At 73.2% G+C, this 23,964-nt stretch overlaps 5 protein-coding genes across 6 annotated transcripts; 3 read left to right on the top strand and 2 right to left on the bottom strand.

Moving 5' to 3' along the window:
* Nucleotides 1-14: 14 nt before the first annotated feature.
* On the bottom strand, nucleotides 15-1,611 carry TRIR (telomerase RNA component interacting RNase). The gene is made up of 3 exons (XM_087778085.1): nucleotides 1,328-1,611; nucleotides 528-605; nucleotides 15-429 (listed from the first exon to the last, which is right to left on the bottom strand). The coding sequence occupies exons 1-3, from the start codon at nucleotides 1,565-1,567 to the stop codon at nucleotides 322-324; spliced, it is 426 nt and encodes a 141-aa protein (XP_087634211.1). The 5' UTR covers nucleotides 1,568-1,611; the 3' UTR covers nucleotides 15-321.
* A 186-nt stretch (nucleotides 1,612-1,797) lies between these two features.
* Nucleotides 1,798-4,234, top strand: GET3 (guided entry of tail-anchored proteins factor 3, ATPase). Its single transcript, XM_087778084.1, has 7 exons — nucleotides 1,798-1,976; nucleotides 2,361-2,508; nucleotides 2,577-2,725; nucleotides 2,814-2,964; nucleotides 3,054-3,161; nucleotides 3,411-3,608; nucleotides 3,860-4,234. The coding sequence occupies exons 1-7, from the start codon at nucleotides 1,813-1,815 to the stop codon at nucleotides 3,989-3,991; spliced, it is 1,050 nt and encodes a 349-aa protein (XP_087634210.1). The 5' UTR covers nucleotides 1,798-1,812; the 3' UTR covers nucleotides 3,992-4,234.
* A 922-nt stretch (nucleotides 4,235-5,156) lies between these two features.
* Nucleotides 5,157-8,659, top strand: BEST2 (bestrophin 2). The gene is made up of 9 exons (XM_087778015.1): nucleotides 5,157-5,365; nucleotides 5,640-5,734; nucleotides 5,988-6,221; nucleotides 6,604-6,758; nucleotides 6,834-6,911; nucleotides 7,225-7,377; nucleotides 7,446-7,526; nucleotides 7,613-7,764; nucleotides 8,249-8,659. Exons 1-9 carry the CDS (start codon nucleotides 5,214-5,216, stop codon nucleotides 8,565-8,567), a joined length of 1,419 nt encoding a protein of 472 aa, XP_087634141.1. The 5' UTR covers nucleotides 5,157-5,213; the 3' UTR covers nucleotides 8,568-8,659.
* Nucleotides 8,657-15,308, bottom strand: HOOK2 (hook microtubule tethering protein 2). The gene is made up of 22 exons (XM_087778014.1): nucleotides 15,214-15,308; nucleotides 14,731-14,816; nucleotides 14,514-14,586; nucleotides 14,125-14,175; nucleotides 13,884-14,016; nucleotides 13,736-13,803; nucleotides 13,517-13,579; nucleotides 13,319-13,399; nucleotides 12,932-13,089; nucleotides 12,596-12,736; nucleotides 12,285-12,486; nucleotides 11,744-11,854; nucleotides 11,573-11,660; nucleotides 11,204-11,273; nucleotides 11,023-11,136; nucleotides 10,880-10,946; nucleotides 10,537-10,568; nucleotides 10,361-10,431; nucleotides 10,060-10,163; nucleotides 9,506-9,613; nucleotides 9,355-9,426; nucleotides 8,657-9,031 (listed from the first exon to the last, which is right to left on the bottom strand). Exons 1-22 carry the CDS (start codon nucleotides 15,262-15,264, stop codon nucleotides 8,888-8,890), a joined length of 2,088 nt encoding a protein of 695 aa, XP_087634140.1. The 5' UTR covers nucleotides 15,265-15,308; the 3' UTR covers nucleotides 8,657-8,887.
* Nucleotides 15,309-20,255: 4,947 nt separating this feature from the next.
* Nucleotides 20,256-23,197, top strand: RNASEH2A (ribonuclease H2 subunit A). 2 transcript variants are annotated; one of them, XM_087778019.1, is made up of 8 exons: nucleotides 20,268-20,442; nucleotides 20,890-20,961; nucleotides 21,114-21,240; nucleotides 21,610-21,697; nucleotides 22,112-22,249; nucleotides 22,429-22,516; nucleotides 22,595-22,718; nucleotides 23,006-23,197. In XM_087778019.1, exons 1-8 carry the CDS (start codon nucleotides 20,316-20,318, stop codon nucleotides 23,130-23,132), a joined length of 891 nt encoding a protein of 296 aa, XP_087634145.1. In that variant the 5' UTR covers nucleotides 20,268-20,315; the 3' UTR covers nucleotides 23,133-23,197. The 2 variants fall into 2 exon arrangements, with proteins under 2 accessions (XP_087634147.1, XP_087634145.1); XM_087778021.1 differs by lacking the exon at nucleotides 20,890-20,961 and having other exon boundaries at nucleotides 20,256-20,442.
* Nucleotides 23,198-23,964: the final 767 nt, after the last annotated feature.

Here is a 23,964-nt window from a genome sequence, read left to right as displayed (position 1 = left end):
AGTCGCTCGGCAGCTCCGAAATCTCCGAGGTCTTTAATGCTGCGATGGCGACCCCTCCGCTCCCACCTCTCCCCTCCCCGTTTCTCCGCTTTCTACCCCAAAACCGCGCCCCCCCTGGGCCAGGCGGGGGGAGGAGCGGCGGCGGGTCCCGGTGGGCAGCAGCGGCGGCGGTTTGCCGGCCGGCGTCAAGTCCTGGTTGCCGGCGGGGCGGGAGCAGCGGCCCCAGGCGCGCGATCGGTATTTAGAGATATAAAAGGGGCGGGGCCGGCGCCTCCCCCGCCCTTAAATAAGTATATACAGGGGCGAGTCCGGGCGCGGGCGCTATTTCACCAGGGGCCGAGTTTTGTCGTCGTCGCTGCACTGGTGTGCCTTGTACTTTTTCACCTCCGCCATGTACTTGGCCCAGGCGTCGCCTTTACTCGTCAACACCTGCAGGAAAACGAGGGGAAACGAGGTCGGTGAGCGCGTCCCGCCCCGGCAGCACCGCGTCGCGCCCCACAGAGGGTCGGGGGTCCGGGGACACCCACCTCCTCGTCCGTCTTTTGCTTCTTGGCCACCACTCCCGTCTTCAGGGCCAGCTTGTTCCCCCCTCGCCGCCTGCCCACCTGGGGGAAGGGACAGAACTGCCACCGTTACGCGCGCCGTGGGGACAGCGCCGCCCCCTGCACAACGGAACAGGAGGGACGTCTGTCAGACCCCAGCTGGCGGCCGTCCGTCCGCGGCGGGCAGCACCGCGGGGACCCCGCTCCTGCCCGGGGGGGGCCGGTGGCCGCTGCCGACCCCCAGGGCGGGGGCGATGTCCCCCGGGGAACAGTGGTGCCGGAGCAGCCGAAGCCACCCCCGTTCCCCAGGAACGGAGAATTTTGGTGCTGCTTGATGCGGTTTAACGAGACGGAAAAGAAAAATAAAGGCAGCGCGGCAGGGAGCGGGCAGGGAGCCCCGAACAGCACGGAGGTACCCCCAGGGCAGAGCGGCAGCACGGCCCCCCCGGGACGAGCCCCCCAGCTTGACGATCGCAGGTGCCCGCGGAGCTCCCGGGCCCCGGTGCCGCCGGCCCCGCCGAGGGCACCAGCCCAGCTCCCGGGACGCACCGCCGGCAAAACCGGGGCCTGCACTCGCGTCTGGGGAACCGGCTCTCGCGGGGAAGCTCTCCCGCAGCAGGCAGCCGCCGCCGGGAGGAAGCCGCCGCCACCCCCGGTGCCAGCCCGAGGGTGCCGCTACCCCCGGGAACCCCCAGCCGGAGCCGCCGCGGCGGGCGGGGAGGCCGGGCGGCAGCGGGGCCGGCGGGAGCGGGGGCGGGAGGAGGCCGCGGGCTCCGCGTCCTTACGAAGCTGAGGGCGCCGCCGCTCCTCTTCGAGCCGTCGGACGGGCGGTGCGGGCCGGGCCCGGCGCCACCGGGGGCCTCCGCGGCCGCCGCTGCCGCCGCCTCTCGCTCCCGCTGCTGCTCCGCCTCCATCTTCCGCTTGAAGAGCTCCAGGAAGCTGCCGTCGTTGGCGAAGACGTTCACGCCGCCGCCGGGCCCGGGCGGCGGCGACGGGGCCTCCCCCTCCTCGCCGTGCGCCTCCATCTTGTCCGCCGCGAACGCCGCGCCGCGGGGGACGCCGGGAAGCGCGCGGCGCCGGAAGATGACGTTAGCGCGACAGCCGTCCGGGCGGCGTTGCCGTGGCAACGCGCGGGGCGTTCGCCTCGCCGTCCCGCCCTCCGCCTGATCGCCAGCGCGCCGACCAATCGACCGCAGGGGGCGGGACAGAGCGGCGGGGCGGTGGCCAATCAGGGCGCGGGCGGGCCGGCGGCGCCGCGGCGCGGGGGAAGATGGCGGCGGCGGCGGCGGGCGGGTGGGGGCCGGAGGCGGAGGAGTTCGAGGACGCGCCCGACGTGGAGCCGCTGGAGCCGACGCTGGCGAACATCATCGAGCAGCGGAGCCTCAAGTGGATCTTCGTGGGCGGGAAGGGCGGCGTGGGCAAGACCACCTGCAGGTGCGGCGGGGCCGGGCCGCGCCCGGGGAGATCGGGTCGCCGGGGGGGATCGGGCCCCCGGGGGAGACACCGGAGCGCAGCGCCCGGGGGGGAGTCGGACCCGGCCGCTCTGGGGTGGGGGAACTGGACCGTACCACCGGCGGGGGAACCGGACCAGGCCACCGGCCGGGGGGGGCCCAACCAGGCCACCCCGGGGGGCAGAATTGGGCTGGAGCCCCTCAGGGGGAAGGGACAGGGACGGGTCCCCTCGGGGAGAAGGCAGAGCCAGCCCCCCGTGCGGCCGCCCCCACGCGAGGGGCCGTGGGGGGCAGCTCCCCCCCACCCAAGGAGGCCACTGGGACCCCCGCCGGCAGCAGCCCCCCACCGTCGCCGCTGTGCCCCCAGCTGCAGCCTGGCCGTGCAGCTCTCGAAGGTGCGGGAGAGCGTCCTCATCATCTCCACCGACCCCGCGCACAACATCTCCGACGCCTTCGACCAGAAGTTCTCCAAGGTCCCCACCAAAGTCAAGGGCTACGACAACCTCTTCGCCATGGTGAGTCCAGGACGGACCCGGGAGCCCGGCCCCCGCCACGGCCCCTCTCACCCTCCGAACCCCGGCAGGAGATCGACCCCAGCCTGGGGGTGGCGGAGCTGCCCGACGAGTTCTTCGAGGAGGACAACATGCTGAGCATGGGCAAGAAGATGATGCAGGAGGCCATGAGCGCCTTCCCCGGCATCGACGAGGCCATGAGCTACGCAGAGGTGATGAGGTGAGCGGGGCTGTACGGGGCCGGGGGGGCCCGCTGGGGGCTGAGCCAGGGGGTTGTGGCCCCGCTGACCCCTCCGCCGGCCCCGCAGGCTGGTGAAGGGCATGAATTTCTCGGTGGTGGTCTTCGACACGGCGCCCACCGGCCACACGCTGCGGCTGCTCAATTTCCCCACCATCGTGGAGCGGGGCCTGGGCCGCCTCATGCAGATCAAGAACCAGATCAGCCCGTTCATCTCCCAGGTGAGGACAGGGGCTGCAGGGACGGGACCCCCATGGCGGGGACAGCACGTGTGGCCTCGGGGGGTGGATCTCACCGCCGCCTCCCCCAGATGTGCAACATGCTGGGGCTGGGGGACATGAACGCCGACCAGCTGGCCTCCAAGCTGGAGGAGACGCTGCCCGTCATCCGCTCTGTCAGCGAGCAGTTCAAGGACCCGGTAAGGCTGCCGGTGGGGCGGAGGGGCTCCGCTGGGGGGCACGGGGACGTCGGGAGAGGGATGGGGATGCCAAGGAGGGGAGTGGGGATGCCGGGAGGGGGACGGGGACGTGGCCGAGCCGGTCTGTGCGCATTCCTGCGGGGAATCCTCCGCCGCGGGGCCAGGCAGGGACCCCTCTGGGGCCTCCGTGCCGGAAAGCCGGGTCCACGGAGGGGATGCTGAGCGCGGTGTGGGGGCCGGGGCCGGCAGGAGCAGACAACGTTCATCTGCGTGTGCATCGCCGAGTTCCTCTCGCTCTACGAGACCGAGCGGCTGATCCAGGAGCTGGCCAAGTGCCGCATCGACACCCACAACATCGTGGTGAACCAGCTCGTCTTCCCCGACCCCCAGCGGCCCTGCAAGATGTGCGAGGCCCGGCACAAGATCCAGGCCAAGTACCTCGACCAGGTACCGCCCGGGTGCGGGGGTCCCCGGCGCGGTGCGGGGGTCGGGGGGGGCTGAGTTTGGGGAGCCCGGAGGGGCTCAGGGGGAGCGTTCGCATTCGGGGAGCCCCGATGCCCGGGACCCTGCCTGGCTCTGGGAAGGGAGGGGGTCTTGGGGGGGTGGAATTTGGGGAGCGCGGATGCCCGGGACCCTCCCCGAGGCTGGGGGGGGCCCGGAGGCCTGGGTCCCTGCCCCCCGCCCCGCTCTCCCCGCAGATGGAGGACCTGTACGAGGATTTCCACATCGTGAAGCTGCCGCTGCTGCCCCACGAGGTGCGGGGGGCCGACAAAGTCAACACCTTCTCCTCCCTCCTGCTGGACCCCTACCAGCCCCCCAGCCCCAAATAGCCCCCCCCACGCCCCCCGGGGGGGGGCAGCCGATATTTATTCCCCCCCCAGGAGGGGCAGGACGGCTCTGCCCACCCCCCTTGCACGCAGCCCCCACCTCCAGGCTGCGGCCGACCAGCACCGCGGCCCCCCCGGGGCTGCTCCGTCCCCCCTCCGCCCCCCGTCCCGTCCCCCCCCGGGCTGGGGGGGCAGAGACGGGACCCCCCAGGGGACCTTGTGTAAATAATAAATTGGGGAAGCGGGGAGGCGGCTCTGGGGTGTTTCGGGGGGCCCGGACGCCTGGGTTCACCGCGCGGCACTTGCGGGTGGGGGGGTCCGGACGCCCGGGCTTGGCCTGGCACCGGGGGGGTGACGTCAGCGCTGGCTGGCACCGGGCCCGGCGGACACGGGGACCCTCATTAGCGCTAGGGGCGGATTAACGGGGCACGGGGAAGGGGAGGGGGGGGATGACGGGGCCGCAGCAGCCGGGCTCCAGCGTTTAGGGGGGGCCGCAGGGCAGTGGCCCCCCCACCCCGCACAGGCCCAGCCCCGTGTCCCGTGTCCTGCTGCGATCTGTCCCTGCGACCCCGCTGCTGGCGCGAGGCTGCGGGGCCGGAGCCAGGCCAGCCCTGGGGGGGGGGGGGCAGGCGTCCCGGCCACCAACCCCCCCTCAACTCCACCCCCCAAACCCTGCCTCAGTTTCCCCACGGGGAGGGGGGGCTCAGGACCTGCCAGGCTGGAGCAGCCGCTCCCCTGGGGGTTACGGGGGAAGGACCCAGGCGTCCGGCCTCCCCACCCCCCAGGGGACCCGGGCGTGTCCCCCCCCCAGCCCCGGGGCAGGGCCAGCCCCAGGACGGTATTTAAGGCCCCGGGACGGGGACGGTGGCCCCAGACTGGCGGTGGCCACCCCACGCTCGGGTCTCCCGCAGGTGAGGGAAGGGGGGGTATGGGGAGGCTTGGGGGGGGGGTCTCTGCCCAGCCTGGGGGGGTGGCGGTGCCCTGTGGCATGTCCCCGGGGGGTGGGGTCCCCCAGGGGGTCCCCAGGGTGCAGTGTCCCCAGGGGATGGGTGTCCCCAGGGGGTCCCCAGGGTTTTGGGGTCCCCAGGGTCCCATTTCGCTGTCCCCAGGCGGTCCCCAGGCTGTGCCGGGTGTCCTGAGGGTTTGGGTGTCCCCAGGGCCCTGTTTTGCCGTCCGCAGGGTTTTGCTGTCCCCAGGCCGCCGCCTGGGTGTCCCCGCGGCCGCGATGACGGTGACGTACACCTCGCGGGTGGCCACCGCTCGCTTCGGGGGCTTCTCGCAGCTGCTGCTGCTCTGGCGTGGGAGCATCTACAAACTGCTCTACCGGGAGCTGCTGCTCTTCCTCGCCGCCTACCTGGGGCTCAGCCTGGCCTACCGGTGTGGGGGGACGCGTGGGGGGCCACAGGGACATGGGGGCACCGGGGGGGGGACACGGTGCATGGGGACACGTGGCGGTGCAGGGGGTGCAGAGGAATGGGGATGTACAGGGACACACGGGGTGCGTGGGGGACGCGTGGGGACACGCAGGGTGCACACAGACGCGGTACCTTGTACGGGGGCACGCGGGGACGCGGCGGGGGGACGCACAGCTGGAGGGAGGGGCTGGGAGGGTGACACCCCCCCGCCGCGTCCCCCACGTCCCCCCCTCCAGGTTCCTGCTGTCGGAGGCGCAGAAGCGCCTCTTCGAGAAGCTGGTGCTCTACTGCGACAAGTCGGCCAACCTCATCCCCGTCTCCTTCGTCCTCGGTGAGAGCCCTGGCCCCCCCCGGGACCCCCGACCCCCCCAGGACCCCCAGCAACCCCCAAGACCCCCCAGTGTCCCCACAGAGTCTCCCCAGACCCACCAACCTCATCCCTGTCTCCTTCTTCCTCGGTGAGAGCCCCTGGGACCCCGCAGTCCACTTCCCAGCATCCCCAGCTCCCTCCAGTGCCTTCTCCCAGTGCTCCCAGTGCTCCCTCCCACTGCTCCCAGTACCCCTAGTGCATCCCAGTCCCGCAGGTTTCTACGTGGCGCTGGTGCTGGAGCGCTGGTGGGGGCAGTTCCGCAGCGTCCCGGCACCGGACGGGCTGATGTTGGCCGTGGCGGGCAACGTCCATGGGGCCGACGCGCGGGGCCGCATCATGCGCCGCACGCTGATGCGCTACGGCAGCCTGGCCGCGCTGCTGGTGCTGCGTGCCGTCAGCACCGCTGTCTACAAGCGCTTCCCCACCACTGACCACCTCGTCGAGGCCGGTGAGTCCCCGCCACCGCGCTGTGACCTCGTTGGAGGGGTTGACGTCAGCACAGGGGCAGTAACTGGCCGGTGGGACCAGCGGGGGGGAAGGTGGGGACCCCCCGGGGATGGCATCGTGGCAGTGATGTCACCACGGGGCACCGCACTGGGGATGGGAATGGCGTCACGGCAGTGATGTCACTGTGAGGGCGATGATGTCATCATGGCGGCAGTGACATTGCCATGGGGACGTCACGGGGCTGGGCATCAGGTTCCCCTAACCTCTGTGCTCCGACATCAACGGGGCGCCTTGACGTCACTGGGTGTCAGGGCTGCCGGGTGGTGACGTCACAGGGTAGCAGGTGACGTCGCGGGGGGCAGGTGGTGACGCTGGCCCCGCAGGGTTCCTGACGCGGGAGGAGCGGCGGCGGCTGGAGGGGCTGCGCTCGCCCTACAACAAGTTCTGGGTGCCCTGCACCTGGTTCGGGGCGCTGGCGGGGCAGGCGCGGCGGGAGGGGCGCGTGCGCGACGACTGCGCCCTCAAGCTCCTCATGGAGGTACCCCCCCCCCCAAACCCCCCGACCCCCCCCGGGCCCTCCCCGAGCTCCCCCAACCCTCCCGTGCCCCCCCAGGAGCTGAACCGCTTTCGGGGCCACTGCAGCCTCCTCTTCCACTACGACTGGATCAGCGTGCCACTGGTGTACACCCAGGTGGGTACTGGGAGCACTGGGAACGGAGGGGACGGCAGGAATGGGGACACGGGGATGGGGGGGTGACAGAGGGGGGACGGGGGGGCTGGATGGGGCTGGAGGGATGTGAGGGACGCAGCGGGACGTGAATAGGGATCGGTGGACACGGAGAGGACTCGAGAGGGACACGGACAGGGATGGAGGGATGCGAGGGGACGCAGATGAGGCTGGAGGGATACGGGGGTGCATTGACAAGGATGGACAGACACGGGGACAGACGGGGATGTAAGGACACGAGGGGACACGGTGGTGGGTGACCGTTACCCTGCCACAGGTAGTAACCATCGCCGTCTACACCTTCTTCGTCACCTGCCTGATTGGGCGGCAGTTCCTGGACCCGGCCCAGGGCTACGCGGGGCACGAACTGGACCTGGGGGTCCCCGTTTTCACCCTCCTCCAGTTCTTCTTCTATGTGGGGTGGCTCAAGGTGGGTGCGGGGACGGGGGGGCCCAGGGGACACAGGGCAGCCCCGGGGACACGGTGGCCCCGCCGCAGGTGGCTGAGCAGCTCATCAACCCCTTTGGGGAGGACGACGACGACTTCGAGACCAACACGCTCATCGACCGCAACTTCCAGGTACCCCATCCCGCTCCCGCAGGGCGCCCGGGGGGTGGCGGGGGGACCCGGGCGTCCGGCGGGGGACCCAGGCGTCCGGCCCGCAGGTGTCGATGCTGGCGGTGGACGAGCTGTACGGGGAGGTGCCGGCGCTGGAGCGGGACCGGTACTGGGATGCCGCCAGCCCCCAGGCGCCCTACACGGCCGCGGCCGCTCCGCTGCGCCAGCCCGCCTTCCGCGGCTCTGCCTTCAACGTGGCGTGAGTGGGGACGGGACCCCCCCACCCTGGGAACCCCCCACCCTGGGAACCCCCCACCCTGGGAACCCCCGCCTCAGGTCCTACGGCCCCCAGCCCCACCCTGGGGAACCCAAACCACTCCCTGGGGTCCCCCAAAACCCCAGACTGCCCCAGCGACCCCCACCAAACACCACAGAGCCCCAGACTGCCCCCCTGGACCCCCCCAGCCACCCCAAGACCTTCCCAGAGTCCCCCAAACTGCCCCAGACCCCCCCCCAAAACCCCAAACTGCGCAGGGATCCCCATCTCCCTCCAGGGACCTCTACCCCTCCCCCCCAGGGACCCCAAAATGCCCCCAGCGACCCCGCGGCTCAGCCTAGGGTGCTCCCTAAAGCCGGTCCTGGGGGCTGGGGAGGAGGCTGGGGGTGTCCCTGACATCTGGGGGGGCGCTGGGGGTGACCCCAGGGGCCCGGGGCGGGTTTGGGGTGACCCCGGCATCCCGCAGGCTGGCCAAGGAGGAGATGCAGTTCCAGCCACTGGAGGACATTGGGGAGACCCTCAGGGACGCCCTCGAGCCCCCTCTGCGGCCCCCCCCGGGCACCTTCACCCGACGCTTCTCCCTGCTCCGCCGCAAGAACAGCGCCAGCTCCGAGGGGGGGTTCGGCCCCGAGCCCCCCCCCGCGGCCCCCCCTGCGCCTGCCGCCCCGGGGGACGGGGACAGCCTGGGGGGGGACACAGCCGTCCTCCTGGGGGACGCCCTGGGGGGGGGCAGCAGCCCCCATGACCGCTGGCTCCTGCACCCCAGTGTCGATGATGTGGTTTAAGGCGGGGAGCCCCAAAACATGCCCCCCCCCAAAGGCTCAGCCCTATACAAGCCCCCCAAGAATCCCCGCTGGGAATAAACGCCCAGCCCTGAGTGCTGTAGCTTTATTGAAAGGATCTGGGGGGGGCAGGACCCCCCACCCTGCAGAAAAGGGGTACAAAAATAGAAGTGCTAAAAGCCCCCCCAGATTGGGGTGCAGGGTCCGGCCCCCCCCGAGAGAGTGGGGGGTGATGCTGAGCCAGTAGTGTCTAAAATGGGACCAGCCCAGAAAAGGGGGGCCCCCCCCAGGTCAGCGGTCGGGGGGCCCCCCCAGGCCCCCAGTCAGCGGTTCGGGGGGCGGCCATGGGGGGGCCGGGCGCGGCGGGCGGCCGTGGCCAAGCGCTGCTGGGCCAGGAAGGACTGAGCCCCCCCGGGGGGGCCCCGCGGGCCGCCCCCCTCACTCGCCTGCTGCTGCAGCGCCAGGCCCTGGGGGGGGGCACGGGATGAGTGTTGGACCCCCAAACCCGCAGTGCCTGGGGGGGGGCCACGGGGACCCCCAGCACCGGGTCCCCGACCCCCCCACTTGGATGCCTTTACCCCACCGCATCCCCCCCATAAATACCTCCTTTCTCCCAGGGTATCTTGGGTGTCCCCCCCAAGTACCTGTGACCCCCCCGGGATACGGGCCCCCCCCCAGGGGTATCCCGTGCCCTCTGTGGGTCTCCGCTGCCCCCGGGAACATCCGTGCCCCCACCGCGAAGCCTCTGCCCAGGGGCTACCCGTGCCCCCCCGACCCCCCCGGCACTCACCATGTTGTACCAGGCGGTGACGAGCAGCCGTTCCTCCCGCTCCCGCTGCGCCCGGCTCCGCTCGTAGTTGCTCTGGGGGGGACCGGGGGGGTTCAGCTGGAGTTGGGGACCCCCGGGACCTCCCCCAGCTCCCCCCCGGCCCCCTCCTCACCTCCAGGTGCTGGATCAGGGCGTCCTTCTCCTGCAGCTGGTTGCGGAGGGCACGGAGAGCGGGGGCTGCGCCAGGGCCCGGGGGCTTCGGCTCCAGTGCCCGCATCACCTGGGGGGGGCAACAGCGTGGGACCCCCAAACTCTGACGCAGAGGAGCCCCCCCAGGGTCCTGTCCCCCCTCAAAGACCCTCTGCCCCACCAAACAGCCCTGGGGGGTCCCAGCATCCCCCCAGATGCCCCAAGGCTCCTCCCCAGCCAAGAACCATCCTGAGATCCCCCCCAAGGGGTTCCAGCCCCCCCCCCCCCCCAGAATGCCCTGAGGAGGGTCCCAGACACCCCCAAACCCAGGGCAGCCCTAGGGGGTCCCAGAGCCCCCCATGCACCCAAGAGACCCTTGGAGGGGGGTCTCAGAGCCCCCCAGTACAGGTAAGATATTCTTGGTGGGTGTCAGAACAACCCCGAGGGCAGCCAAGCCCCCTCATCCCCAGGACCACCGGGGTCCCCGAGCCCCCCCAGTGCCCCCCGGCCAGCCCGGGGGGGTCCCCGGCCCCGCACCGTGCGGGCTGCCCCAGCATGCCGACGGCAGCGCTGCTCCAGGACGTGCAGGGCCTCCTCCCTCCGGCGCAGGCTGCGCTGCAGCTCCTCCACGCGCTGCGACCCTGGGGGGGGCACAAAGAGGGGCTCAGGGGTGGGGGGCACAAAACGGAGGTCAAGGCAGGGGGGACGCCATGCTGGCCCCTTCCCTGGGGGGCCCACACCTCCCCCTGGACCCACAGCCTTCCTGGGGGAAACTGAGGCACGGCTCAGCCCCTGCCACCTCCCCCCTCCCCAGGACCCTCCCAGGACCCCCCCATACCGCTGCCATCCCTAAGCGGCTGCAGCTCCTCCTCCCCTTGCAGCTCTGCTCCTGCTTCGGGCAGCTCCTCCCTGGGGGGCCGGGGGGGGACACAGGTTGGGGACACGGGGACAGGCTGTCCCGTCCCCCCACCCCGCCCAGGGGGCCCAGGCTGGCCCCCGCCCCCCTGCACTCACAGCTCCTCCAGGGTCTCCTCCAGCACCAACAACTGGGGGGGGAAAGGAGGGGTGAGGAGGTGGCCCCTGGCACCCCCAAAGCCTGGGGGCCCTGAGGAGCCCCTGCCCCCCCAAACCCCAGCATCCCCCTGAAACCTGAGGGAACTCAGGCCCTGCACCCCCAAACCCCACTTGCCCCCAAATGTAGGAACCGTCCCAAAATACGGCTTCCCCCAGAACATCGACACCCCCCCAATAAAATGAGAACTCCCCAGCAACACTAGGACCCCCCCCAGAACAAGTAACAACATTTCCCCGTTCCCTAAGCCCCCCAGCCCCTCAAGGGAGGCCCCACCCCACTCACCTCCTCCGGGGAGTCCCCCCGATCCCCCAGCACCGTCCACAGCTCCGCCGCCCCCCTGGCCTCCAGCCTGCGGGTGAGGGGGCGTTAGGGGCGTGGGGGGGCCTGGGGGGCCATTCGGGACACCAGGACCCCCTGGACCCCACCTCTGCCGGTCAGCATCGCGCAGCCGCCGCTGGAGCTCGTCCCGCTGGAGCCGCAGCGTCGCCTCCTGCGCCTGCAGCCGCCGGTTCTCCTGCTGCAGCCGCACCACCGTCTCCCTAGGGGGTCGGAGGGGGGTCAGGGGGTCTGGTGGGGGGCCAGGGTCCGGGCCCCCCCTGCACCCACCTCAGCTCCGCAGGGAGGATTTCGGCCGCCAGGTTTCCCGCCGGGGCCATGCCCTCCTCCAGCACCGCATCTGGGGGGGAACGGCTGGTTGGGCCGGGCAGGAGGTGACACCCCCAAACTGTGCCCTGGGGACCCCCACTGCGCCCTGCCCTCCCCGGGGACAGCGCTGCGTGCCCCCCCAACCCTGGTTCCTCCCAGGGTTACCCCCCCAGCCCAAAGCCCTGGGCAGGGACTCTCTGGTGCCCCGTAGGAAGGTTGTGCCTAGCAGAGTCCCTCTGCCGCCAGTGGGGTCTGTCCCCTCCCCAGAGGGTCTGTACCCCCCCCCGCCATCCCCCGGGGCCCGTGTCCCCCCCAGGGTCCCCCACCCACCTGCCTGGCGCAGGCAGCTCTGCTGCACCTGAGCGCAGCGCAGCTCCTCGTTGGCCTCGCGCAGGGCGTCCCGCTCCTCCAGCAGCCGCTGCAGGGGCCGGGGAGGGTCAGTGGGGGGCACCCAGGCGCCGGGGGGGGGACCCAGGCGCCGGGGGGGGGACAGCCACCCACCTCCTTCTCCTTGTTCAGCGCCTCAAACTTCTCCTGCAGGTTCCTGAACTCCACCTGCCATTTCTCTGCCCGCAGCGCTGCCTCCGCCTGCTGCCCGCTCAGCTCCTCCACCTGGGCGGGGCCGCCGCTGACCATGCCCCCTCAGCTCATAGCCCCGCCCCCGGGGACAGCCCCACCCACCACACCCTCACCCCCTGCCGCAGCAGCCCCTGCCTGGCCTGCAGGTGGCTCCGCCCCCTGCCCACGCCCCCACCTACACTTAGCCCCGCCCCTGGCCCCACCCACCTCCCTGTAGGCCACGCCCATGCCCCAGGGTCCTGCCCCACCCATCTCCCCATGGGGAGGAGCCTGCAGGCATAGCCCCACCCCTTGTCCTGAAGCCATGCCCCCAGGCCAGCCCTGCACATGGACCACCCCACCCTGCCCCACCCCATAGCCCCGTCCACCAGCCTGTAGCCCCTCCTCTGCCCCGAGCCCCACCCCCTGGCCCCACCCAGCCCTGCAGCCCCGCCCACCTATCCATAGCCCCGCCCCCACCCACCTGCCTGCGGGTGGCCTCCAGCTGCGCGCAGCCGGCCTGCGCCCGGCCCAGCTGTTGCTGCAGCGCTGCGGCACGGCGCAGCTGCACGGCGTGACGCTCCTCCAGCGCCCGCACCCAGCGCCGCAGGTCACTCGCCGCCGCCGCCCGGCCCCGGTACGCCGCCACCGCCGCCTCCAGCCGCCCGGCGCGCGCCGACGAGGCCCTGCCAGATGGGGACACCGCCGATGCCCCCCGCGCCGGGGGCACCCCCGGCCCCAGGGGACGCCCCGCGGGGACCCGGGCGTCCAGGCGCGCCCGCGACCCCGGCCCACCTCAGCACGTCCATCTCATCGCGCAGGGCGCGGGCCTCCCCGGCCAGGCCGCTCAGCTCCTCCGCCCGCGCCTGCAGCCCCCGCGCCTCCCGCTCCAGCTGGCTGCAGCGCGCCCGCAGCTCCTCCTTCCCGCTCTCCAGCCTGCGCAGGAGGACCCCGGCGTCAGGGGACCCCCCAGGACGCAGGGTGCAGGATCCCCCTCGGCCCCCGACCCCCGTTTTGCTCTCTCCATAGGAAAACCCAGACCTCAGAAACCAGGCAACCCCCCCAGAGGGACCCAGGCAGCCGGGCTGGCCCCCTCCCCGTGCCCAGGGGACCCAGGCGTCCGGGCCTTACCGGTAATTCTCCTCCTGCAGCTGCTCCACCTGCGTCTGCAGCAGTAGCAGCTTCTTAGCAGCGGCACCAGCGGCGTCTGCTTCCAGCTGTGCCTTCTCCTCCCGCAGCACCCGGTTCTCATCCGCCAGGCTGCCCTTCTCCTCCAGCAGCGCTGCCACCTGCACCGCGACAGAAGAGCCCAGGCGTCCGTGAAGGGACCCAGGTGTCCAGGCCCCCCTCCCAGGGGATCCCAGTGGGTGGGAGCACCCAACCCTCGTACAAGACGGCAAAGAATCCCCTTCTGCTCGGTGCAATCGCTTCGGGTACTCTCACCCCAGCCCTAGAGACGGCGGGGGGATAGGGCTGGGGGACCCAGGGGATCGGGGGACCTCGGCATCCAGGCCCCACCTGCTGCTCCAGCTCGAGGCAGCGCTGCTGCGGCCCCCCGGCCTCCTCGGGCTCCTCGCTCAGGAAGTAATAGCGCCGTGACTGCGAGCGGAAAGGGGGGGTCAGTGCTGGGGGGGCACCCCCAGGCACCCCCCGTCCTGCCCCAATGCTCCCCAGCCTGCCCCCCCGGCCCCCCACCTGCCCCCCCCGGCCCCCCACCTGCGTGTCGAAGTTCCCGTACGTCTCCACCGCCATCGTCTCCGAGGGCTCTTTATCCAAAAGCTGCATGACAGAAAAAACTATAAAGCGGGGTTCGGGGGGGCTCTTCAGGCCCCCAGGATGCCCCAAACCCCCCCAAGCCCAACCCACAGGGACCCCAAACCCTCCTGACACCCCCAGCGCCCCCAATGCCCCCTGGGGACCCGCAGCAGCCCCCACCTCCTGGATGGCCGTCATCACCACGTGCTGCACCGACTCCTCCAGCGTCATGATGCGCTGGATGTGCTCTGCAAGGCGCGGAACGCCGGGGAGTCAGGGGATCTGGGGGTGTTGCGGGGGGGTGGGGGCCCCCTGGCCCTGCACCCACCTTCCCTCCTCTCGCAGCTCACGGCGCACCCCAGCACCAACCGCACCAGTTTGCCCAGCTGCTCTGGGTCAGCGTGCTGGGCTGCCAACGTCACGTCGGGCACGTGCTGCTCCGCCACTGCCTGACCCAGCACCTGGGGGGTCCAGGAGGGGGGACTGGGGCTCAGCCCCCCTCCGGGGGACCCCCCCCACCAAAAGAGGGGGCCCGGATGCCCGGGTCCCCCCCGTGCCCCCACACTCACATCCTGCCAGTACTCCAGGACGCTCTGCAGCACCTTCCGCAGGTTGCTCACCTACAGGGGGGAAAAGTGGGACCCCCAAAATGCCCCCCCCCGCACCACTGGGGACCCCAAAATGCCCCCCCCACTGCTGTGGCCCTGCCTTAGGTCCCCCAAAACAGCCCCTCCCCAACTGTTCCCCCTCAAACTGCCCCCCAAACCAGTTCTCCCAATCACCCCCCACTGCATCCCCCAAAACAGCCTCCCCAGACCCCCTCAAACCAACCCCCTCCGTTCCCCCTCCTCACCCCCCAGGGCAGACCCAAGGCTGCAAACGCCCCCCCCCAAACCGGACAGGGGCACATCCCCCTGTCCCCAAACGTGCCCCCCACCCCAACACGGGGCCCCCCCACCTTCAGCCGCCGGTTATCCTCAGCGTCGTCCCGGATCCGGCCCAGCCACGTCTCGTTGAACCACGAGGCGTCGCTGGGGGGGGGGCACAGGGGGGGTCCCCAAAATCAGGTCCCCTCCTCCCACACCACCCCCTCCCCCAGCCGGGGGCGCCCCGGACCCCCTGGGGGGCCCTAGGGGCATCCCCAAGGTGGGGGGTAGCCTGCCCCCCCCACTCACATGCTGTGCAGGACGTGGGCGAGGGCCACCCCACTGGCCAGGTCCTGGGGGGAGGCGCAGGGCGAGGGGGGGGCAAAGGTCTGCAACTGGGGGTGGGGGGCACAAAGCAGGGGGTCAGGGCACGGCCGCCCCCAGAACAGCCCCCCCGCACCCGCTCAGGGCTGAGGATGGATAACTCGTGTCCCGCCCCCCCCGTGCAGACAGGGGAGCCCCCAGACCCGCAGAGCCCCCCCAAACCGCTGCGGGGGGGCAGGACCCCCCTCCTGACCCTCAACAGAGTCCCCCCAGGCACGGGGGCGGGCAACAACCCCCGCGGGCCGCCCCCCCCCCAACAGCGGGGCCCAAGGGCGGCGGGGGCGTCACTGGGTGCTGGGGGGTCACAGGGCCCGGGAAGGGTCACAGGGCCTGGGGGGGGCCCGGGGGGGTAACACGGGCCCGGGAAGGGCCCGGGGGGTCCGGGGGGGGGTCCCGGCCCCCCCTTACCCAGGTAAGCAGCGGCCCGCACTCGTCCCGCCCCGCCGCCATGGCCGCCATCTCGGGGCCAGTCCGCCAGGGGCACCGAGCCGCGCCCAGAGCGGTCGCACCTGTTGGCCCCGCCCCTTCCTGCCCCGCCCCCGCCATTTTTGGAGCCGGTCCTCCTGGGCTACAGAGGACACGCCCAGAGCGGCCCCATCTGCCAGCCTCGCCCCCTTCCGGTCCCGCCCCCGCCATTTTTGGAGTCGGTCCTCCTGGGCTACGGAGATACGCCCAGAGCGGCCGCACCTGTCGGCCACGCCCCTTTCCGGCCCGCCGCCATTTTTGAGCCCCGTCCTCCGGGGCTATTGAGTCGCTGCCAGAGCGGCCGCACCTGCTGGTCCCGCCCACTTCCGGTCACGCCCCCGCCGCCATCTTGTTGCCGAGCACCGCCCCGACCGGCGCCGCCGCTGACTCAGCGCCGCGTCACCGCCCGCCCCCGCCCCTCCGGCCGCTCCCGTCTGGCCCGGCCGGGCCCGCCCCGTCGGGGACCGGCAGCCGCCAGGTGCGGGGGGGGCGGGGGAGGCCGCGCCGGGGCCGCGCGGGGTCAGGCCGGGCCGTTCCACCCCGCGGGGCGGGATTGGCGGCGCCGCCCCCGCTGACGTCAGCGACGAACTCGGCGACTCCGGTTGCGTCACCGGCGTGGGGCGGGGCGGGGGGGGGCGGCGGGAACCGGCCCCGGGGGACCCAGGCGTCCGGGGAGGGCCGGCGGGTGTCAGCGGCGTCGCCATGGCAACGCCGCCCCCCGGTGCTTCGGCCCCCGCATGGGCACTTCCGGTTCCGGGGACCCCCTCAGTGCTCCCAGTGAGGCCCCGGGGAACCCCCAGTGTTCCCAGTGCAGTCCTGGAACGCCCCCAGTGCTCCCAGTGTGGCTCAGAGAACCCCCCAGTGCTCCCAGTGAGGCCCCGGGGACCTCCCCAGTGCTCCCAGTGCGGCTCAGAGAACCCTCCAGTGCTCCCAGTGCAGTCCTGGAACCCCCCAGTGCCCCCAGTGTGGCTCAGAGAACCCCCCAGTGCTCCCAGTGAGGCCCCGGGGACCCCCCCAGTGCTCCCAGTGCGGCTCAGAGAACCCCCCAGTGCTCCCAGTGCAGTCCTGGAACCCCCCAGTGCGGCTCAGAGAACCCCCCAGTGCTCCCAGTGAGGCCCCGGGGACCCCCCAGTGCTCCCAGTGTTGCTCAGAGAACCCCCAGTGCTCCCAGTGCAGTCCTGGAAACCCCCAATGCAGCCCCGGGGACCCCCCAGGGCTCCCAGTTCAGTCCTGGAACCCCCCCCAGTGCTCCCAGTGTGGCTCAGAGAACCCGCCAGTGCTCCCAGTGCAGTCCTGGGGATATGCCAGTGCTCCCAGTGCAGTTCTGGAACCCCCCAGTGCTCCCAGTGAGGTTCAGAGAACCCCCCAGTGCTCCCAGTGCAGTCCTGGGGATATGCCAGTGCTCCCAGTGCAGCCGTGGAAACACCCCAGCGCTCCCAGTACAGCCCTGGGGACATCCCAATTCTCCCAGTGGAGCTTTGCCCCCACTCCCGTGTCCCCGTGCACGCCCAGGGCCCTCCCAGTACCCCCAGTCTGGCCCCAAGACCCTCCCAGTGCTCCCAGTCCAGCCCCAGTGCCCAGGCCCAGGGCATGCTGGGAAATTCCCACCCCACGGGGCCTCTGAGTTCCCAAGGGCCGCCCAGGCCCCCCTGAGCCCCCCCCCCCCCCATCCCCCCGAACCCCCCCAGCCTTGCTCCACCCCCTCAGGTGCACGGTCACCCCCCCAGTTAGTCCCAGTTTGCCCCAGTCCCCCCAGGACTCGTGGTTAGCGGGGGGAGGGTGCCCAGACGCCTGGGTCCCCTGGGGCGGGGGGGTCCACAGGGCCTGGCCCCGCACACCTGGGTCCCCCCTGCGGGCAGCCCCCGCCCCCCGGCACCGAAAACCCGGCGGCGGCTGCGGCCGTTGGTGCCGTTGGGGCACCCAAGGGTGACGCCAAGTGAGAGGCGTTGGGGCGGGGGCACCCTGAGCCCCCCCCCCCGGACCTGGGACACCCCCTCCAGGCCCGGGACCCCCCCCGGCGACCCCGCTGTCTGGGTCAGAGCCCCTCCTCCCCCCCAGTTCCCCCCCCCCGCCCCGACTTCCCGCTCCCGCCACTTCCTGGCAGGGGGAGGGCGCAGCCGGGGGCCCCCGGCGTCCGGCTCCAACCGCCCCCTGCCTCAGTTTCCCCCGTGGCGGGGCGGGCGCGGGGCAGGGGGGCCTGGACGCCGGGGGTGACGGCGGGGGGCCCGGCCGGGCCTGACTCAGGGGCTGCTCCCGGGGAAGGAGAAGTCGGGAGGGAAAAACAGACGGGCCCAAAATCCCCTAAAATCCAGGCGGGGCGGGGCCCGGAGGCCCGCGTCCCCCCGGGAAAGCCCCCGGTGCCGCCGGCGCGGGGCATTAGCATGGGGCCGAGACGGGGCGGGGGGGACCCCCACGCCGCCACCCCGCGCACGTGTCCTCGTGCATGCACGCGCGTGTGCGTCCCTGCCCCGCCCCAGCAGGCCGGGACACGCCGCGGCTCGTTAACGCGCGTCCGCCCCGCCCGGACGCCCCTGCGGGCGGGGGCTGCGGCGGGGGCTGGGGGTGCTGGGGCTCAGCCCGGGCCCGCGGCGCCGGGGCACGGGGAGGGAAGTGACTCACGGTGGCGCCGACGGCGACGCAGGGACGGGGACCGGAGCCGGGCGCCGACGTGAGCTCACGCGCGCGTGCGGGGGGACACACGCGCGTGTGCACCTGTGCTCGCCCCGGCCCTGGGATCACACGCGCGTGCAGCCGGACGCAAGCCGGGGCCTGCGCTCGCACGCGCGCGCACCGGAACGCGAGCGGGACCCGCGCTCACACGCGTGTGCCCTCCCGACGCCCCGCCCACGCGCGCCCCCTGCACACGCGTGCTCCCCGCGTGCCCCCTGCGTGTGCGCTCGCAGGCGCGTGCCCCCCCCTTGCACACTCGTGCCCCCCTTGCACGCTCGTGTGTCCCCGTCGTTACACACCGCCCCCCCCCGTGTCCCCGCCCCTTCCCGCACGGGGGCGTGGCCCGGCGCGGAGGGGGCGTGGCCCGGCGCGGATGGGGCGTGGCCCGCGGGCGTCGCAGCCAATGGGGCCGCGCTTCCGCCGCGGGCGGGTATAAGGCCGGCGGGCGGTGCGGGGCCGCGGGTTCGAGCCCCGCCGCCTCCGCTCCCGGTCGCCGGTGCGGCCGCATGTGCGCACGGATGGAGCCGCCGTTCTACCGCCCCGCGCCCTTCCCGGGCGGCTTCTGCCGGCCCGAGCCCGACTACGGGGCGCTGCCGGGGGCGCTGCCGCCGGGGGCCCCCCCCGAGCCCTTCCGCGGGCTGAAGCCGGCGCCCTGCCCCGACGGGAGCTTCTTCGGCGGCGGCGCCGGTACCGGCAGCTTCTTCTACCCCGGCCCGGGAGAGCGCGATGGCTTCGCCAGCAGCTTCGCGCAGGCGCTGGACGAGTTGCACCAGCCGGGGCCGCCCAACGTGGCGCTGCCGGAGCCGCCGGGGCCGGGGCTGGCGGCGGCGGGCGGGGGACCCTTCCCGGGGGTCCCTGGAGCGGCGACGGAGGCGGAGGCGGCCGAGCCGGGCCCGGACTCCCCGGAGCGGCTGCAGGCGGAACGACGGCGTCTGCGGAACCGGCTGGCGGCGAGCCGGTGCCGGCGGCGGAAGCTGGAGCGCATCGCCCGGCTGGAGCAGCGCGTCCGCGGGCTCCGCGCCCAGAACGCGGCGCTGGCGGCGACGGCGGCCGGGCTCCGCGCCCAGGTGCGGCGGCTGCGCGGCTCCGTGCGCGACCACGCCGGCTCCGGCTGCCCGCTGCCCCCCGGGGCCGCCCTCGGCTTCTAGCGGCTCCCCCGCCGCGGCGGGGAACGGACCGGGCCCGGGGGGACCCCGGACCCCCCCGGCTGCTGCCTGATGGGGACACGGAGGCGTGGGGCACCCTGCTGCGCGGGACCGTGGGTGAGGACCGTGGCTCCTTCCAGGGACCCCCGTGGACGCCCGGACAGGGACCCCACGGACCGGGATGGACCCGGAGGGACGGGGTCCCCCCCAGGGACGCTGCGTGGGACCGCGCCAGGCTGAGGGCCGCGGCCGGGGGGTCCTGCTGGGGCCCCCCCATGGGCACCCCGACAGAGGCCCCGTGGACGCGGACCCCTGTTGGCTCCGGGTGCTGCTCAGCGAAGGTCACTGCTTCTCGGGGGGGGCACCCAGAGGGACCCCCCCAGCACGGACCCGGAGGAGCTGGGGACCCCCGATGGAGAACCCCAAAAGGACCCGTGAGGATGGGGGAGCTGGGCCCCCCCAGAATGGACCAGGCTGAAGGGACCTGCAGGACCGGGCCCCCCCGTGGGCTTGGGGCCCCCCAGGGCCTGCGGGAACGGGACCCGCGGGACGGACCGGGTACCCCCGAAGCGGGCCTGGGCCCCCCCGCCGTGCCCCCCCCCAGCTGGGCCTGGGGACCCCTCCGGGGCTGGGGGCGCCTGCGGGGCCAGGCCCCCCCCCAACCGGGGCTTCACCCGCGGGGGGTCCCCGGGACGGACGCATTCCGGGGGGGGCTGAGCCCCTGCTCTGCGCCCCCGAGGGGGGGCGCGTTGGGGGGATCCCCCCGTGACGTTTACAGGACCCCCCGGGTTGGGGGGGCGTTTGTTGTTGCTGTTTATTTTTTGTACGTTTGTATTTAATAATAATTGTGATAATTGGTCCTGGGCCGTGTCCGTTTGTCCGTCCGTCCTGCCCGTCCGTCCCCGTCCCCCCCCCCCCCCCGCGCTTGCGGGCGCCGCCGTCAGCGGAAGTGGGCGGTGCCGGGGCTTTCCCCGTTGACGCAAGCATGCCCATATATGGGCAGGCGGAGGCCGTTCCGGGAACCCCCTCCCGCGCTGCCGGGCACCTCCCGCCCCGGGGCGGCACTTCCCGGACGGGGGGGGCGGGGGGGGCCGGGCCTTCCGGGACCCCTCCGCGCTGCCGGGGCTGGGCGGACCCCCGGGACCCCCGCCCCCGGGTCCCCCCCCAGCCTACATCTCCCAGAGGGCTGTGCGCGGGAGGCCACGCCCCCTCCGAGGCCACGCCCCCGCGATGGCGCTGGCGGTGCTGGAGCGGGACCCGGCGGCCGCGGGGCGCCTCGGCTCGGCCGTGCCCCCGCTCTGCCGCCGCCGGCCCTGCGCGCTCGGCGTAGACGAGGCGGGGCGGGGGCCGGTGCTGGGTGAGGCCGGGGGGCGGCTGCGGCTTGCGCCGGGCGCGGGGGGGGTCCCGGTGCACCGGGGTTTGCGTGGGGGGCGGGATCCCGGTGCACCGGGTCTTGCATGGTGGGGGGTCCCGGTGCGCCGGGCTTTGGGGGGCCCGGAGCACCGGGGTTCGCGGGGGGGGGTCCTGGAGCACCGGGTTGTGCATGGGGGAGCTCTCGGTGCACCGGGCTTTGCGGGCGGGGGCGGGGGGTCCCGGTGCACCGGGGCTTGCATGGTGGGGGGTCTCGGTGCACCGGGCTTTGGGGTGGGGGGGCCCGGAGCACCGGGGTTTGCGGGGGGGGGTCCCCTGATGCACCGGGTTGTGCATGGGCGGGTCCCGATGCACCGGGTTTTGCGGGGGGGGGTCCCGGTGCGCCAGCCCCGCCCCCCCCCCCGGTCTCACCCCCCCTGCTCCCCCCCACCAGGGCCGATGGTTTACGGGATCTGCTACTGCCCCGTGGAGAAGCTGGCGGAACTGGAGGCGCTGGGGGTGGCAGGTGGGGGCGTCTCGGGGGGCCCCGGGGGCGCGGGGGGGCCGGGGGGGGGAGGGCCCGAGGGTGGGTTTGGGGCACGGGAGAACGGGGGTCCCGCGGGGAGCTGGGGGGTTCCCGAGGGGAGTTGGGGGGTCCCTCACCCCGGCCCCCCCCAGACTCGAAGACGCTGTCGGAGGCGGAGCGGGAGCGGCGCTTTGGGCTGCTGGAGGCGGCGAGCGACGTCCTGGGGTGGGCGCTGCACGTGCTGCCCCCCGACCACATCTCGGCCTGCATGCAGCAGCGGTGAGACCCCCCCAGGGCCCCCAAAACCCCCATGGCCCCCCCAACCCCCCGACCACATCTCAGCCTGCATGCAGCAGCGGTGAGACCCCCTGACCCCCCCAGGGCCCCCCAAAACACCCCAGGGCCGCCCCCGACCACATCTCGGCCTGCATGCAGCAGCGATGAGACCCCTCTGTCCCCCCCGAGGACCCCCAGACCCCTCTGGGACCCCCTTCCCCCCCCCCCCGCACCTTTGGGTTCCCCTGACCCTTGGAGCCTGGTTCCTGCAGTCTCCATCTCCTCCCCCCGACTCAGTTTGGGGTGCTGGGGGGGGGGGGTGACTCCCATTTGAGGTGCTGGGGGGGTGACGCCCCCCCCAACCCCCCCCAGAGCCAAGTACAACCTGAACGAGCTGTCGCACGATACGGCCGTGGGCCTCATCCAGTTCGCGCTGGACTCGGGGGTGCAGGTGGCCGAGGTGGGTTTGGGGGGCTGGGGGCAGCCCCAGAGCGGGGAGGGAGAACTGGGGGGGCCCTGGGCTGAGGCTAAACCCCGCCGTTCTCCTCCCCCCGCGCCTCAGTTTCCCTCACGGGGCTGAGCAGTTTGGGGGGGGAGTTGGGGCTCTGGGTTGGTTTGGGGTAAATTTGGGGTGTTTTGAGGGCGGCAGGGGGAGTCTGGGATTGTTTGGGGGGAATTCAGGGTGGGTTTGGGGGTGCTGGGGGGGGCCAGGTTGATTTGGGGGTGCTTTTGGGGAGGGGGATCAGGGCGCAGCTGAGGGTTCAGGCTGGTTTGGGGGGGATTAAGCAGCTTTTGCAGGGGTTTTGGGGTGCTGGGGGGGGTCAGGACGGATCAGGGAGCCGGGAGTGATTCTGGGGGGCTGGGGCTCCCCCAGGTGTTTGTGGACACGGTGGGGCCGGCGGAGAAGTACGAGGCGAAGCTGCGGCAGCACTTCCCGGGGCTGGGGGTGACCGTGCGCCCCAAAGCCGACGGGCTCTTCCCCGTCGTCAGCGCCGCCAGCATCTGCGCCAAGGTGGGCACCGACCCCCCCCGAGCGCCGAGACCCCCCGGGGCCGTCGTCCCCCTGCACCCCACGTCCGCTCCCCCGCTCTGCCCCGGACGCCGCTGCGCCCCGGGGCAGTGAGTCCCATGGGGGGGCCCAGGACACCCCCAGCCTCCCTGGACCCCCCTAAATCCCTCTGCCCCCCCCAGGTCGCCCGCGACCGGGCCGTGAAGCACTGGAAGTTCATGGAGGACCTGGGGGAGATCGACCGGGACTACGGCTCAGGGTACCCCAACGGTAGGAGCAGCCGGGGGGGGCGCGGGGGGGCCTGGCCCCTGGGGGACCCCGGCGCCCCTCATGGCCCCCCCTCCCCAGACCCCAAGACGAAGGAGTGGCTGCGGCGGAACCTCGAGCCGGTTTTCGGGTTCACCCAGTTCGTGCGCTTCAGCTGGGGGACGGCGCGGGAGCTGCTGCAGCGCGAGGGGGTCCCCGTCAAGTGGTACGGGGGGGGGTCCTGGGGCGGGCGGGAGCGGGGAGGGGGCCGCTGTGACCGTGGGGGGGGTCCCAGTGTGGGGCTGTGGGGGAGCTGGGGCGATGGGGGGAGTGGGGGGGTGGTCGCTGTGCAATTGGGGGGGGCACGAGGGGAGTCGGGTCTGTGCTGGGGGGTTACGCGGGGGTGCTGTCTGTGCCATGGGGGGGCGCGGGGGGGCAACAGAACCCCTTCCCAGGACCCCTGAGCCCCCCCGGGTCTCGTGAGCCCTCCGGTCCCTGACCTCTCCCCCCCAGGGCGGACGAGGACCCCGAGGAGGACCCCGCCGCCCCCCTCCGTGCTCTCCTACTTCGCCCGGACCCCCACGCCGCCCCCCACCGCTTCTTCCAGGAGCGCAGCCTGCGGCCCCTGGCCGAGCTGTGACCCCCCCGAAATGGGGACCCCCAAGACGCCCCCCCCAATAAAGCAAGTGGTTGTTTTTTAACAAAGAATGGTAAAAAAAACCCAAATCCACGTTTTTTGCGGGGAGGGGGGACTGGGGCAGCAGCAAACCCCTTTATTGCCCCTGTAAAGCTGGGGGGTCACAGGCAAGGGGGGGCCGGGGGGGCCTGTAGTGTTTGGGGGGGTCTGTGGGGTTGCGGGGGGGGCACACGGACCCCGGCTGGGGGTGGGGGGCGCGTTTGGGGCTCCCTGGCTTTGGGGGGGGTTGGAGCCCCCCCATGAGCGTGTTCCCCCCCGTGGGGGGAAGGGAACCCAGGCGTGCCCCCCCCCCCCCCTAATCGGCCCTGGCCGGGCACCTGGAAATGGCCGCGTCCTCAATCCGGGGGGATTAGGGGTCTAATCCGGGGGGTCCCCGGGGGGCCCTGAGCGGCCCCCCCGGCTCTTTCAGGCGCGTTTTTAGGGGGTTACGGTACCGAGGTGTCACTAATGAGGCGGGGGGGGGGGTCGCGGCGGGGGGGGGGGGGGGCTCTGCCGTATTGCCCGAATATTGACGGGCAGGGAGGAGGGGACACGGGGGGCCCAGAGCCCCCCCCCCAGAGGGGACCCGGGCTGGGAGCGCGGCCGGTTCAGCACCGCGGACAGCGGGGGGGGGGGGCTCGGGGGGGGCGGGGACAGCTGCCGGGGGTCCCCGGGGCGGGGGGGGCCATGGGGCAAAGGGGGGCAGGGCAGGGTAAGGGGGGCAAGATGCAGCCCCCGGCAGCGCAGGGGTTAACCCCCCCCTCGGGTGGGCCCGCCCCCCCCGCGACGCCCGGGT

The sequence above is a fragment of the Nipponia nippon genome, unplaced genomic scaffold (assembly GCF_047370975.1).
Source record: "Nipponia nippon isolate SJK-2023a ecotype South Korea unplaced genomic scaffold, ASM4737097v1 scaffold_42, whole genome shotgun sequence".
NCBI lineage: Eukaryota > Metazoa > Chordata > Aves > Pelecaniformes > Threskiornithidae > Nipponia > Nipponia nippon.
The sequence above is the reverse complement of the archived record's forward strand: the minus strand, read 5'-3'. Positions and strand labels throughout refer to the sequence as shown.

What these genes read in the sequence shown, in the direction of transcription:
- TRIR (XM_087778085.1), bottom strand. Translation starts at nt 1,567, where the DNA reads ATGGAGGCGCACGGCGAGGAGGGGGAGGCCCCGTCGCCGCCGCCCGGG. An exon ending in GCGGCGGCGCCCTCAGCTTC is followed by an intron (nt 606 to 1,327) that starts GTAAGGACGCGG and finishes CCCTTCCCCCAG; the next exon opens with GTGGGCAGGCGGCGAGGGGG. An exon ending in AGCAAAAGACGGACGAGGAG is followed by an intron (nt 430 to 527) that starts GTGGGTGTCCCC and finishes GTTTTCCTGCAG; the next exon opens with GTGTTGACGAGTAAAGGCGA.
- GET3 (XM_087778084.1), top strand. Translation starts at nt 1,813, where the DNA reads ATGGCGGCGGCGGCGGCGGGCGGGTGGGGGCCGGAGGCGGAGGAGTTC. An exon ending in ACGACAACCTCTTCGCCATG is followed by an intron (nt 2,509 to 2,576) that starts GTGAGTCCAGGA and finishes GAACCCCGGCAG; the next exon opens with GAGATCGACCCCAGCCTGGG. An exon ending in TCAGCCCGTTCATCTCCCAG is followed by an intron (nt 2,965 to 3,053) that starts GTGAGGACAGGG and finishes CGCCTCCCCCAG; the next exon opens with ATGTGCAACATGCTGGGGCT.
- BEST2 (XM_087778015.1), top strand. Translation starts at nt 5,214, where the DNA reads ATGACGGTGACGTACACCTCGCGGGTGGCCACCGCTCGCTTCGGGGGC. An exon ending in GGGCTCAGCCTGGCCTACCG is followed by an intron (nt 5,366 to 5,639) that starts GTGTGGGGGGAC and finishes CCCCCCCTCCAG; the next exon opens with GTTCCTGCTGTCGGAGGCGC. An exon ending in TGACCACCTCGTCGAGGCCG is followed by an intron (nt 6,222 to 6,603) that starts GTGAGTCCCCGC and finishes CTGGCCCCGCAG; the next exon opens with GGTTCCTGACGCGGGAGGAG.
- HOOK2 (XM_087778014.1), bottom strand. Translation starts at nt 15,264, where the DNA reads ATGGCGGCCATGGCGGCGGGGCGGGACGAGTGCGGGCCGCTGCTTACC. An exon ending in TGGAGGCCACCCGCAGGCAG is followed by an intron (nt 11,855 to 12,284) that starts GTGGGTGGGGGC and finishes GGCCCCGCCCAG; the next exon opens with GTGGAGGAGCTGAGCGGGCA. An exon ending in ATGCTGGGGCAGCCCGCACG is followed by an intron (nt 9,614 to 10,059) that starts GTGCGGGGCCGG and finishes TGCCCCCCCCAG; the next exon opens with GTGATGCGGGCACTGGAGCC.
- RNASEH2A (XM_087778019.1), top strand. Translation starts at nt 20,316, where the DNA reads ATGGCGCTGGCGGTGCTGGAGCGGGACCCGGCGGCCGCGGGGCGCCTC. An exon ending in GGGGCGGGGGCCGGTGCTGG is followed by an intron (nt 20,443 to 20,889) that starts GTGAGGCCGGGG and finishes CCCCCCCACCAG; the next exon opens with GGCCGATGGTTTACGGGATC. An exon ending in CGGCTCAGGGTACCCCAACG is followed by an intron (nt 22,517 to 22,594) that starts GTAGGAGCAGCC and finishes CCCCCTCCCCAG; the next exon opens with ACCCCAAGACGAAGGAGTGG.